At 36.0% G+C, this 14,815-nt stretch overlaps 1 protein-coding gene across 10 annotated transcripts in view; it reads right to left on the bottom strand.

Annotated features, from left to right (window-relative positions):
• NOL4 (nucleolar protein 4) overlaps positions 1-14,815 on the bottom strand; it is a 426,109-nt gene that overhangs the window by 125,801 nt on the left and 285,493 nt on the right. For all 10 annotated transcript variants that reach the window (XR_002084657.2, XM_019465438.2, XM_019465437.2 and 7 more), the window contains one exon: positions 404-583. Coding sequence is in view for 9 of the 10 variants with exons in the window: in XM_019465438.2 (XP_019320983.1) it covers positions 404-583 (180 nt within the window). In the remaining variant the exon portion in view is untranslated. The remainder of the gene's footprint in view (positions 1-403; positions 584-14,815) is intronic.

A 14,815-nucleotide genomic window follows, 5' to 3' on the forward strand; every position in this document is an offset into this window, starting at 1 on the left:
GGCTGCTACATTGCTACCCTGCACAGTGTACTAATCTCTGATAACAAGGGGGACTCTTTTGTCATGCATAATTAGATAAGCCAGGAAGGCAAAAGAAATAACTGATGACAGGCATACTCTTGCGAGGAATAAGCGGAGACCCCCTCATCCTCTAGGTAAACATGCATACTCACACAACACAAATCCAGTTTTCAGCTCACATTTGGCTGTAAAATTCTAAACAAAACCCAGCAATTCTGGTGTCTGGTTGGCAAAGAGAGTTTCATGTACTTTTTAAATCCTTCTGTAAATTAAACAAACACGTCTCTAGAATATCCACGTTTACCAACAAGCAACAACATGAAAGTGAAGTGGTAAAAAGTAACCCACAGGGGCGGGGAGGGGGGGCGGTGGTGGGACTCACATTGAAAGCTTTCAGCCGCTCTGCCTCAACGCCATCAGTCTCGTTAACTTTCTCAGAATCGTCGTGGTCATCGTGGTCGTCTTCATCCTCATCGCCCCTGTTTAGAGACAGGTCCTCGGCACCTCGGTCTACACTCTCATTTTTGCCAGAGTCGTAGCTTGAGTAGCTGTGTGCGGGAGACTGAAAAGAAAGTGGGGGGAGGAGGGATTGCTGCTTTGAAATTCATCACATAGCTTACAAATTTTATTTTAAAATTTCAACTATTACGTAAAAATCTTGTTGAAAAAAGGTAGTGCCAGAGTTGGGGCTGTTTTCATTTGAATCAAAAGTAATTACGACTAGATTAAAAATTCATTTCCCAAGTTACACCAGCCACATTTCAATAGCTGCATGGATCATTTCTATCACTGCAGGAAGTTTTTACAGAATTTGGCTTTTCAAGAGCATAGATAGTTTCCACTCAATGTACATAGTCTAGAAAAGAGAGAAAAAAGACAAAAGACAGGAAAGCCAACCTATAATCACTTTTGCAAGAGAATCATTGAATCATATATTCTTAGAAACAGAAATGACCTCAGAGCTTAGTCAATTTAACTGCTTTAGTATTTTTTAAACAGATTAGGAAACTGAGGGGTGGATATGTTTAATTACTTTGCCCAAGAAGGACTATACAAAATATTGATACCAGGCTGCTATTTATAAACCACAGGCTTGAAAATCAGTTTTTAAAAGGTCTGTGAGTCTTAGGATGGCATCTAACTTTGGTCTAGAGAAAAGGAACCAGGTATCCTCTGAATCATCTTTTAAGTCGAATGCTTTCTAAAGCTTAGTAGATGAATGCCAACCAACAGTTTTCACAAACTTTGATAATTGTGTTCAAGAGCAACCATGGGTCCCACTGTGGAAACTTCTACTTCTTTGTCAGGGAAGTACCTTTTCCTTTCAGAAATAGCTTCTGCTTCTCCAGGCAAAAGTGCCATTTATAGGGCATCAGCCTTCTCTAACCTAGAGGTGCCCCAACTTTACCCCTATGTAACTGAAATCAAGTTGAATCCCACAGGACTAAGCAGAACAAGAGTCCTAATAACATCATCTGAGATTCTAGATTCAACTGTGCCTGAAATTCACCCACAATTGAAATCAGCTGTGTGATACTGTACATCTTCTACACCACCCCCTTAGTTTTTTTTCTTTGCCTAAATCTGAGTTTTAGTCCTTTGCAATTCAGTCTGGAGTGGTACAGAAATTATTATAAGTCCAGATGAACAACCCAAATTTCACATACAGTAATTTAGGTACAAAGGTGGCCTCAGCTAAATGGATAATATCTCTGTCAACAGTGGCAGCATTTTCCAATTAACAAAGTAAAAGGCTTTAGAAAGAACTTTACAATGGAAAATTTTAAATCAGCAGTGTTCAAAAATGCCTGTGTGCAATGATAACGTATGTGTAGTATGTTTTAAGGATCACACTATTATTACTACATAATCAGAGGAAGAATAATAAAACTAGAATAGGTCACTGATACTAAAAATAAAGCTAAAATGGGGGTGCCTGGGAGGCTCAGTTGGTTAACCGTCTGACTTTGGCTCAGGTCATGATCTCACAGTTCATGGGTTCAAGCCCCATGTCAGGCTCTGTGCTGACAGCTTGGAGCCTGGAGTCTGCTTCGGATTCTGTGTCTCCCTCTCTCTCTCTCTCTCTCTGCCCCTCCCCTGCTCACTCTCTGTCTCTGTCTCTGTCTCTCTCTCTCAAAAATAAATAAAACATTAAAAAAATAAAGTTAAAATTTAAAAACCAGTATATTTGACACTATATCATTGTAATATTATAATAATATTTCAAATTGTTAACAAGGTAGATTTACCAAATAAAACATAAGGCAAATATTCCATAGGTTTGAGAAATATAGCATATATATTTTTTTAAATGCCAAAGTACAACATTTTAAGTGTTATAATACACTCATATGAATGCAAATAAGCTGGGCTAATATATTCTTTCTATTGCCATGTGAAACACGCAACCTAGCCATCTGCTATAAATAGAACCATTTGGAATGATGTAGGATTTACACCTCTAGTCCCTCTAGCTAAAAAAAATCCAGTCTTACAGATCTGAGAATATTCAGAATCTAAATCTAAAGCATAATCAATTTTTCCCTCTACAATATAAACTGAAATTTTTATAACTCTGAATCCAGTTTCTCAGCTGGAATGTCATTTTCTGCCTCTGCCACTGTTGAAGACAGAACTAGATTTCAAGGCCACTCTGAGTAAATTCAATTTCCACAGATTCCCTCTTCTACCTCAGTCTACTTCAATGTTTCTCTAAACTGTGAACTCTTAATATGCTATGGCATTTGACATAAAATTAAAGACTATCATTGCTCTCTACTTCTCATGTTAATTTGCATTTTCTTTTAAGCTACATGGAGACAGGAATCTCAATAGCACATGACCTTCTACTTCTTCCCTACAGCAACAAAGAAATGCTCTCTACAGAAATAGCACTTAAGACTTTTTGCAGGACCCAATTTTCTACAAAACTATTTGGTATTTAAAAATGGAGGAATGAAGACAAGCCACAGATTGGTAGAAAATATTTGCAAAAGGCACATCTGATAAAGGACCGTTAATCAAAATATACAAGGAACACTAAAAACTAAATGATAAGAAAGAAAACAACCTGATTAAAATATGGCCAAAAACCTTAAGAGATACCTCACCACAGGAGATAATCAGAGGGCAAAGAGGCCTATCAAGAGAGGTTCCACAACATATGTCATCAGGGAAATGCCAATTAAAACAAGGAGATGCCCTTATAGGGCCAAAATCTGGAACACTGTCAACATCAAATGTTGATGAGGATGACGAACAACAGGAAATCATTCATTGCCAGTGGGAATGCAAAATGGTACAACCACTTTAAGACAGTTTGGCTTTTTCTTTCAAAATTAACATACTCTTCTCATATGGTCCAGCAGTCATATTCCTTGGTATTTACCCAAGGAGTTAAAAACTATGTCTACACAAAAAACTGCATAGGGATATTTAGAGCAGCTTTATTCATAATTTTTAAAATTTAAAAGCAGTCAAGGGGCGCCTGGGTGGCTTAGTCGGTTAAGCATCCGACTTCGGCTCAGGTCATGATCTCTCAGTCTGTGAGTTCGAGCCCCACGTCGGGCTCCGTGCTGACAGCTCAGAGCCTGGAGCCTGCTTCGGATTCTGTGTCTTCCTCTCTCATTGTCCCTCCCCCACTTGTGCTCTGTCTTTATCAAAAAATGAATGAATGTTAAAAAAATTTTTTAAAAAGCAGTCAAGATGTGCTTTAGTAGGCGAATGGATGCATAAACTGTAGTACATCCAGGTAATGGAATATTATTTGATACTAAAAAGATAGGAGCTAAAAAGTCATGAAAATACATGTTACCAAGTGAAAGAAGCCAATGTAAAAAGGCTACATATCACATGACTTGAACTATAAGACATTATGTAAAAGGCAGAACTATGAACAGTAAAACGATCAGTGGTTACCGGGGGTTGGGGTGTGAGGAGGGATGAATAGACAGAGCATGGAAGCTTTCTAGGGCACTGAAAATACTCTATAGGATACGTGTCATGATATATTTGTACAAACCCATAAAAAGTACAACACCATGATTTCTAATATAAACCATGGACTTTGGCTATCTATAATTCATCAGTGTAGGTTTATCAATTATAACAAATGTACCACTCTGGTAAGTAATGTTGATAATGAGGGAGGCTATACATGCCTATGGGTAGTGGGTGTATGGAAATCTCTATACCTTCCTCTCAATTTTGCTATGGGGCCAAAGGTGTATTTTTGCCTTAATTATATATTCCATTTTTTTCCTTTCGACATAACCTGTGGCTCTCCTTAGCGAAGACCTATTAAAAATACATTTGCTCTTCCATTTTCTAACATTTTTACCACCCTAATAAAACTGCCAGCTCTGGACCTTGAACCCCACCCCCCACCCCCACCCCCCCCCAAAAAAGGAAGCTTCATCTGTTTGCTTACTCTGTGGTCAGAGCATATAGAATGGCTAAGACAGCAATATCACAGTGCTTGATAGGAGATGCAGCTGAGGCCAGAGGGGCCATTTCTGATATATGCAGCCAAGGAAAATAAGGAAAAACCTTTCATTTCTTTATTATACCCTAAAAAAGGGAAGAATCTCATGAATTTAGTGCCAGGCAATCATGGTTTCATTATAGTCTGTATGTAGCTCTGTCACAGCACTGATCGTGAAGTCTTATACAAGTTAGCTTATATATCCATCTTCCACAAGACTAAGAGTTACTTGAGGTTGGAGACACTTCAAGACCATGACTTTTCCATCTTTATAACCTTGGACAATGTCAAGCACATAGTGGGAATAAAGTAAATGTTTTCTGAGTGACTGCTTACACATTAGAGCTATACAGAAAATAATTTGAATTAATTTTTTAAATGGCAATTTAGAAATTTGACCAGTTACTTCTTTTTTGGTCAAGTTATAATTGATATACAATATTATATTGGTTTCAGGTATATAACAATGATTTAATATTTGGATGTATTGCAAAATGATCCAAATAATTCTAGTTAACCTCTGCACCATAGGCAATTATAAAATTGTTTCTTGTGATGAGAACTTTTAAAATTTAAGTTAACAACTTTCAAATATACCATATATTATTAACGATAGCCACCATGGTGTATATTACATCTCTAGGACTTACTTTATAACTCAAAGTTTGTACCTTTTGACTCTCTCCAACTATTCCCTACCCACTGCACTTCCAAAACGTTTTCTCTATCTCTGAGATTGTTTTCAATAGTCCACCTGTAAGTGAGATCATTTGGTATTTTCCTTACTCTCTTTTTACTTAGCAGAATGTCCTCAAGGTCTATCCATGTTATCACAAATGGCAAGATTTCCTTCTTCTTATAGCTGAATAATAATCTATTGTATATATATATACACTACATTTTCTTGATTCACTCATCCATCAATGGACACTTAAGTTGCTTCCATGTCTTGGGAATTATAAATAATAATATAATGAACAAGGGAATGAATATATCTTTTACAGTTAGTGTTTTAATTTTCTTTAGACAATTACCCAGAAGTAGAATTGGTGGATATGATACTTCTATTTTTGATTTTTTGAGAAACATCCATACTGTTTTCCATAATGGCTATACCAATTCACATACCCACCAACAGTGCACACGGGGGGCTCCCTTTTCTCCAAATCCTAGCCAACACTTGTTATTTCTTCTGATTGTAATGGTAGCCATTCTAACAGGTGTGAGGTGATAACTCATTGTAGTTTTGATTTGCATTGCCTTGAGGATCAGTGATGTTGAGCATCTTTTCAGATGTCTATTGGCCATACGTACACCTTCTTTGGAAAAATGTCTACTCAGATCCTCTGTCCATTCTTTAATTGGATTGGTTTTTTGTTTTGTTTTGTTTGTTTTTTGGTGTTCTTTATGTATTTTGGATCTTAACTTCTTATTGGATATATAATTTTCAAATATGGTTTCCCATTCAACAGGTTGCCTTTTTGTTTTGTTGGTTTTCTTAAGTGTGCAAGAGCTTTTTAGTCTGATGTAGTCCGACTTGTTTACTTTTGCTTTTGGTGTCACATCCAAAAACACATCACCAACACTGACATCAAGGTAATTACTGCCTGTATTTTCTTTCAGAGTTTCATTGTTTCAAGTCTTATATTCAAGTCTTTAATCCATTTTGAGTTTGTTTAGGTGTATGGTGTAAGATAGTGGTTTAGTTTCATTCTTTTGCATGCAGCTGTCCAATTTTCCCAACATTGCTTATCGAAGACATGGTCTTTCCCCGTTGTCTATTCTTGGCTTTATCCTAAGTTGACCATACACGCATGGGCTTATTTCTAGGCTTTCTATCTGTTTCACTGATCTGTGTGTCTGGTTTTTAAAAAAATTTTTTTTAACATTTATTTATTTTTGAGACAGAGAGAGACAGAGCATGAACGGGGGAGGGTCAGAGAGAGAGGGAGACACAGAATCTGAAACAGGCTCCAGGCTCTGAGCAGTCAGCACAGAGCCCGACGCGGGGCTCGAACTCACGGACCGTGAGATCATGACCTGAGCTGAAGTTGGACGCTTAACTGACTGAGCCACCCAGGCGCCCCTGTGTGTCTGTTTTTATGCCAATGCTATACATTTTTAATTACTATAGCTTTGTAGTATATATTGAAATCAGGGAGCATGATGCCTTCAGCTTTGTTTTTCTTTGGCTATTTGGAGTCGTTTATGGTTCCATACAAATTTTAGGATTACTTGTCCTACTTCTATGAAAAATGCCATTGGAATTTTCACATATTTAAATAAATTTAACTTATTTGATAACGATTGTATTGAATCTCTAGATTACTTTGGGTAGTATTGACATTTTAACAATATTATTTCTTCCAATCAGCATGGAATATCTTTCCATTAGTTTGTGTCAGTTTTAATTTCTTTCATTGATGTCCCAAAATTTTTAGTGCATAGGTCTTTCACTTCCTTGGTTAAGTTTATTCCTAAGTATTTTTTTTATGTAATTGTTAATGAGATGGTTTTCTTAATTTCTCTTTCTAATAGTTGGTATTAGTGTAAAAAACAAAAATTTTTTTAATTGAAGCATAGTTGAAACACAACAGATTTATGTATACTGATTTGGTATCATGTAACTTTACTGAATTCATTCAGCTTTTTAAAAATCTTATTCATTACTGAATATAATGGGCAATCTTAGAAAAATTAAAGATATGAACAGTATAGAAGCAGTGGTTTTCAAAGAGTTCCTGCTATATCAGTAGTAAGTGCATCTTCTGGGAACTTATTATAAACACAAATTATTGGCCCCCATCCAAGACCACCTGAATCAGGCACTTTGGGGCTAAACCCAGCAATCTGTGTTTTAACATGCCTTCCAGGATATTCTGCTGCACTCTCAAGTGTGAGAACCAGTATCCCAGAGCTAACTTCCACTTATATGAAATAAGACAGATAGAACGACAAGTTAAATGACACCAGGGAAAACAAAGAGATAAAACCCAAAAACGAGACATTGTATACGACAACTGACTTCAGTTCTGTAAGAAGTGACACAAGAAAAACAGGTGACATATCAGAAGAGATTTAAGAAGCATACAGATATACCTGGTTTTATTGCATTTTACAGATACTGTGTTGTTGTTGTTGTTGTTGTGGTTTTTACGAATTGAAGGTTTGGGGCAACCCTGTGTCAAGCAAGTCTATCAGCACCATTTTTTCCAACAGCGTTAAGCTCACTTTCTGTCACACTTGGTAATTCTTACACTATTTTCAACTTTTTCTTCATTATTATAGTTGTTATGGTGATTTGAGATCAGTGAACATTGATGATACTATTGTAATTGTTTGGGGCGGGGGCGTCACAAACCATGCCCATAGAAGACAGTTAACTTAATTGAGAAAGTCTGTTGTGACTGCTCCACTGACCAGCTGTTCCCCCATCTCTCTCCCTCTCCTTGGGCCTTACTATTAGCTAAGATAACAATATTAAAATTAGTCCCATTAATAATCCTATAATGGCCTCTAAGTGTCAACTGAAAGAGTCACTTGTCTCTCACTTTAAATCAAAAGCTACAAATGATTAAGCTCAGTGAAGAAGGTGTGTCAAAAGCCGAGACAGGCCAAAAGCTAGGTCTCTTGTGCCAAACAGTTAACCAAGCTGTGAATGCAAAGGAAAAGCCCTTGAAGGAAATTAAAAGTGCTCCTGCAGTAAAGACACAAATGGTTAGAGTAAAACAATCTTAATACTGATTTGGAGAAAGTTTAGTGGTCTGTATAGAAGATCAAAACAGCCATAACATTCTCTTAAGCCAAAGCCTAATCCAGAAAAAGGCCCTAACTCTCTTCAATTCTATGAAGGCTGAGAGAGGTGAGGGAGCTAAAGAAGAAACGTTTGAAGCTAGCAGAGAGGTTGGTTCATGAGGCCTAAGGGAGGAAGCCATCTCCCTAACATCAAAGTGCAAGGTGAAGCAGCAAGCACTGACATAGAAGCAAATTATTCAGACGACCTACCTAAGAAAATAGAGATAGCTATACTAAATAACAAATTCTTTTTTTAAAAATTTTGTAATGTTTATTTTATTTTTGAGAGAGAGAGAGACTGAGCATGAGCAGGGTAGGGGAAGAGAGAGAGGTAGACACAGAATCTGAAGCAGGCTCCAGGCTCTGAGCTGTCAGCACGGAGCCTGACACAAGGCTTGAACTCACGAACTGACTGAGCCACCCAGGCGCCCCTAAATAACAAATTTTTAATATAAGATGTAACAGCCTTATATTGGAAGAAGATGCTATCTAGGACTTTCATAGCTAGGTAGAAATCAATGCCTGGCTTCAAAGCTTTAAAGGATAGGCTGACTCTCTTGTTAAGGGTTATAATGCAGCTGGTGACTTTAAGTTGAAGCCAAAGCTCATTGACCAGTAGGATAATCCTAGGGTCCTCAAGAATTATGCCAAATCTATTCTACCTTCACTTTATAAATGGAAAAACAAAGGCTTGATGACAGCACATTTGTTTACAACATGGTTGATTGAACATTTTAAGCCCAATGTTGAGACCTGCTGCTCAGAAAACCAGATTCCTTTCAAAATAATACTGCATTTTGGTCACAATGCATCTGGTCACCCAAGAGCTCTAATGGAAATGTACAATGAGATTAATGTTTTTATGCCTGCTAACACAACATCCATTCTAGAGTCCACAGATTAAGGAGTCATTTTGACTTTTAAGTCTTATTATATAAGAAATACATACCATAAAGCTATAGCTGCCATAGACAGTAATTCTTCTGATGGTTCTGAGCAAAGTAAATTGAAAACCTCCTGGAAAGCATTCACCATTCTAGATGCCATTCAGAACCATTTGTGATTCATAGGAAGAGGTTAAAATATCAACATCACAGGAGTGTAGAAGCTGATTTCAGTCCTCATGGGTGACAATGAGGGGTTCAAGACTTCAGTGGAAGAAGTAACTGCAGATGTGATATTAATAGAAAGAGAACTAGAAGTGGAAGTGGAGCCTGAAGATGAGACTGAATTGGTGATTTATTTTATGATAAAACTTGAACAGATGAGGGCTTGCTTCTCATGGATGAGCAAAGAAAGTAATTTCTTGAGATGGAATCTCTTCCTGGAGAAGATGCTGTGAAAGTTGTTGAAGTAACAACAGAAGATTTAGAATATTACATAGACTTAGTTGGTAAAGCAATGCTGGGTTTGAGAGGATGGACCCCAATTTTGAAAGAAGTTTTGCGCTCAAACGCTATCAAACAGCGCTGTACGAGAGAGAAACTGTTTGTAAAAGGAAGAGTCCATTAATTTGGCCAACTTCATTGTTATTGGAAGAAATTTCCAAGGCTACCCCAACTTTCAGCAACCACAATCCTGATCAGTCAGCAGCCATCAATGTCAAGGCACAACCCTCCATCAGCAAGAAGATTACAACTCACTAAAAGTTCAGATGATGGTTTGCATTTTTTAGCAATGAAGTGTTCTTTAATTAAAATATGCACATTGTGGGGTGCCTTGGGTGGCTCAGTCACTTAAGTGTCCTACTCTTGATTTTGACTCAGGTCATCATCTCATGGTCATGAGATGGAGCCCTGTGTTGGGTTCCCTGCTAGGGCATGGAGCCTGCTTAAAGATTTTCTCGCCCTCTGCGACTCCCCTGCTCACACTCTCAAAAAAAAAAAAAAAAAAATCACATTGTTTTTTAGACATAATTCTATTGCACACTTAATAGACTATGGTATATTGCAAATATAACTTTTTTATGCACTGGAAACCAAAAATTTATTTGCTAGCTTTATTATGATACTCATTTTATTGTGATGTTCACTTTGCTGTGATTTCCTGGAACTGAACCCGTAACGCATCTGAGGTTATGCTTTTAATAAAATTAAATGTGCTGACTTTGCTTGTATCATGATTCAAATAAACCCAATGCAAAAATTTTGAAAAACATTTGGGACTATTTGACTATCTATGGAGGGTATTACATGATAACATTGAATTCTTATTAATTTTACAAGATGTAAGACCTAACATTTGGTTAAGTAAATGTTTATGTAAGAAAATGCCCACACTTGTTAGAGACACGAATTTAGGTATAAGAGATGAAATGACACAGGTATCTGAGATTTGCCTTAAAATACTACAGAAGAAAGGAAAAAAGTGAAAAAAAGCATGGAGTCTTAATCATTGTTGAATATGGCTGACGGATATTAGCAGTTCTGTGTATTATTTTCTCTATTTTTCAATACACTTTAAACTTTCAAAATAAAATTTAAAATTTGTAAGTTTTAGTTTGGTGTCTCTTCCATTTCAAATATTTTTCATAACAATAATTCATGAAACATTTAAAGAAGCATTAATCTATGCTCATAGCAGCATTCTAGGCTCATAGGACTGACTTGACACAGGTTTTTTGAGGCCTGAAAGTTAGAAAAGTTGGAGACAGGGCACACTTATTTGAAAAAATTAGATACAAAGAGATATAATAAGAGAAAAAGTAAATTATGAGACTAAAAAGCTTATAAATGCTACAATCATCACAAAATTCAAAAAAAAATAATATTTCAGAAATTAAGTAACTCCTTAACACATCTCTGTAATACTGTTTCACATTTCTTGGCTGCATGCTCTTTGATTGCTTCTTCATATGACAATTATTTCGTATTATCATATCCTATTGAGAACAGAAAAATGATTCTGTCTTTACTTCAGTCTGTCTGATGGAAACGTGTCTTGTACTGTTGATAGTTTAGAAACTTTATTTGCTCTTCAAATTAATTATTGCTAATATCATGTAAATTGTTACATTGTTTTCTGTCAGGGAAACCCTCAATCAAGTTCCTTTTATGTCTAAACCATGAATTTTTAGAGCATTTCAAGTTTTCCTAGGAAGTGACTGATGTCTTCATTAAAGTGACATTTTATGAGTTTGTTTTCTTAATATTGGCATTTTCTGTCAAATTCAATATGAAATTTAAATCTTCTCCCAATGTGTTAGTATCTTCTCCCAATGTGTTAGTTAATTCTTCTTCATTAGTTGCATTTTTCTTATTCCTATATACTGCCTTTAGTAAGATCTGAAATTATAAGTCAGTTGCTTCCAGTGTCAGAATGTCTATTGATTTCCCTTCTCTTTTTTAGAATATTTTATCTCAGTTTTCTTTCAATAATTTATTAAATAAGTATAAAGACAACAGAATAATATAGTCATCATATATTTCAAATTAGGCATTTGTAACTTCTCACTTGTTTTATCAAAAAGATTTTTTGGGGCACCTGGGTGGCTCATTTGGTTAAGCATTTGACTCTTGGTTTTGGCTCAATTCATGGTCTCATGGTTCATGGTTTTGAGCCCTGCATCAGGCTCTGCACTGATAGCATGGAGGCTGCTTGAGATTCTCTCTCTTCCTCTCTCTCTGTCCCTCCTCTGCTCTATCAAAATAAACTTCATAAAAGATTTTTCTACATGATAGTTGAAACGTTATATTTCACTATGTGAAAAACATACAAGATATCTCTGTATTATTACTAAAAACTGCATGTGAATCTGAAATTATCCGTTTGTATAGCCATGGATTGGTATGTGTTATTGGTATGGTTTGGTTTCTCAACAAGCTGAAGCAGGGGCTAACTCTACCTACCAGTATGCCCACAGTAGCTATAGCTAGGCTTCTCAGCCAGTTACACTGGGGCCAGCCCTGCCCAATGGTGCACTCACAGTAGTTGCAATTGCTCATTGCAACTGGCCAAGCCCAGAAAAAGTCCTGCTCATCAGCATAGCCACAACAGGAGGGTGCACACAGCCCATACAAAGGATGCCCCTGGAGCACATGATTATAGTGACCAGGGAGGTTGTATTATGGGCCCCTTGGATATCTTCTACATAAGTCCACTACTTTCAAGACCAGGAGATATAGATGACTTATTTAATACATAAAACAAACACAGAAAGTCACATAAAATGAAGAAACAGAGACACATGTTCCAAACAAACAAACAAAGCAAGACAAAACCTCAGAAAAAAGAACTAAATGGAATAGAGATAAGCAATCTGACTCATGAGGATTTAAAAGTAATGGTGATAAAGATGCTCACCAGACATAAAAGTGGATGAACTCAGTGAAAACTTCAACAAAGACATATAAAATATAAAAAAGAATGAATCAAAGCTGAAAAATACAACAAATGAAATTAAAAATACACTAGAGGAAATCAAAAGTAGATTAGAGGAAGCAGAAGAATGGATCAGCAATCTGGAAGACAGGGTATTAGAAATCACCCAAATTGAACAGCAGAGAGAAGGGAAATTTTTTTTAAAGGAGGATAGCTAAGGGACCTCTGGGAAAGTATCAAGCATGCTAACATTCACATTATAAGGGTCACAGAAGGAAAAGAGAAAAAGGGGCAAAAAAATTACAAGAAGAAATAATAGCTGAAAACTTCCCTAACCTGATAAAGAAAATAGATGTCGTAGTTCAGGAAGCACAGAGAGCTCAAAACAAGATGAACACAAAGAGGTCCACACCAAGAAAAATAATAAGTAAAATGCCAAAAATTAAAAATAGAGAATCTTTTTTTGACATTTATTTTTGAGAGACAGAGCACAAGTGGGGGAGGGGCAGAAAGAGGAGGAGACACAGAATCTGAAGCAGCTCCAGGCTCCAACCTGTGAGCACCGAGCCCAATGCAGGGCTCGAACCCACAAACCATGAGATTGTGACCTGAGCCAAAGTTGGATGCTTAACTGACTGAACCATCCAAGCACCCAAAAAAATAGAGAATTTTAAAAGCAGTAAGAGAAAATCAAGTAATTCTATAACAAGGGAAACCCTATAAGGCTATTACAATTGATTTTTCAGTAGAAACTTTATAGGCCTGATGGGAGTGACAGGATAAACTCAAAGTGCTAAAAACAAAAACAAAAATAAAAACAAAAAACAAAGAACAAAAAAATAAAGCCAAGGTTATTCTACCTGGCAGGTATCATTCAGAATTGAGGGATAAAGAGTTTTCCAGACTCCCTCCCACCCCCCAAAAAAGTGTTAAAGCAGTTCATCACCACTAAGCCTTAAGATTAAAAAGACTTCTTTCAATGAAAAGGTCATAAGTACAAGTAAAAATAATTATGAAAGGAAAATTTTTCACTGATAAAAGGAAACATAGTAAAGGTAGAAGATTAATTACTTATAAAGCTGTTATGTAGGTTCAAAGACAAAAGTAGTAAATCAATTACATCTATAAAAATTAGTTATGAGATACACAAAATAAAATGATGTAACATATGAGATTATATACATAAAATGTGGGGAGGGAGAAAGTAAGAATATAGCGTATTTAGAATGTATTTGAACTTAAGTGACCATCAACTGAAAACAGACTGCTACATACATATGTTATTATATATTAACCTAATGGTAACCACATGCCAAAAACCTGTAATAAATACACAAAAAATAAAGAGAAAGGAATCCAAGCATAAGGCTAAAGAAAGTTACCAAATCACAAGGGAAGAAAGCAAGAGAAAAAGAAAGGAACACAGAGAACTATAAAAACAACCAGAAAACAACTAAGAAAATGACAATATGTACACACCTAACTTTAAACGTAAATGGACTAAAAGCTTCAATCAAAAACAAAGGGTGAATGAATGAACTGAAAAAAAGAAAAGAGGTAGGGAGCAATACTTACATCAGACAAAACAGACTTTAAAACAGACTGCAACAGGAGACAAAGAAGGGCATTACATAATGATAAAGGGATCAATCCAACAAGAGGACAAAATAATTTTGTTTATCTGTACACCCAACTATGTATAAATATATAAAGCAAATATTAAAGATATTTATACCTAAATATATAAAGCAAATATTAAAGATAATAAAGTGAGAAATTCAAAGTAATACAATGATATTAGGGACTTTCACACCCCATTTACATCAATGGACAGATCACCCAGACAGAAAATCAGTAAGGAAATAGTTATTTGTAATGACACATTAGACTAGATGGACTTAATAGATTATTAGAGAACACTTCATCCAAAATGAAGAGAAAAGACATTCTCAACTGCACATGAAACATTCTCCAGGATACATCATGTGTTAGGCCACGAAACAAATTTTAATACATTTGAAAAGACTAAAATCAAATCAAGCATCTTATCTACTCAAATGGTATGAAACTAGAAATCTGTCACAAGAAAAAAAAGACAGAAAAACAAAAATACATGGAGGCTAAACAATACGCTATTAAACCAATAAGCAAATGGAGAAATCAAAGAGTAAATTAAAAAATATCTGGAGACAAAAG

This window comes from Panthera pardus, unplaced genomic scaffold (genome assembly GCF_024362965.1).
Source record: "Panthera pardus isolate Hobbes unplaced genomic scaffold, ASM2436296v1 HiC_scaffold_15, whole genome shotgun sequence".
NCBI lineage: Eukaryota > Metazoa > Chordata > Mammalia > Carnivora > Felidae > Panthera > Panthera pardus.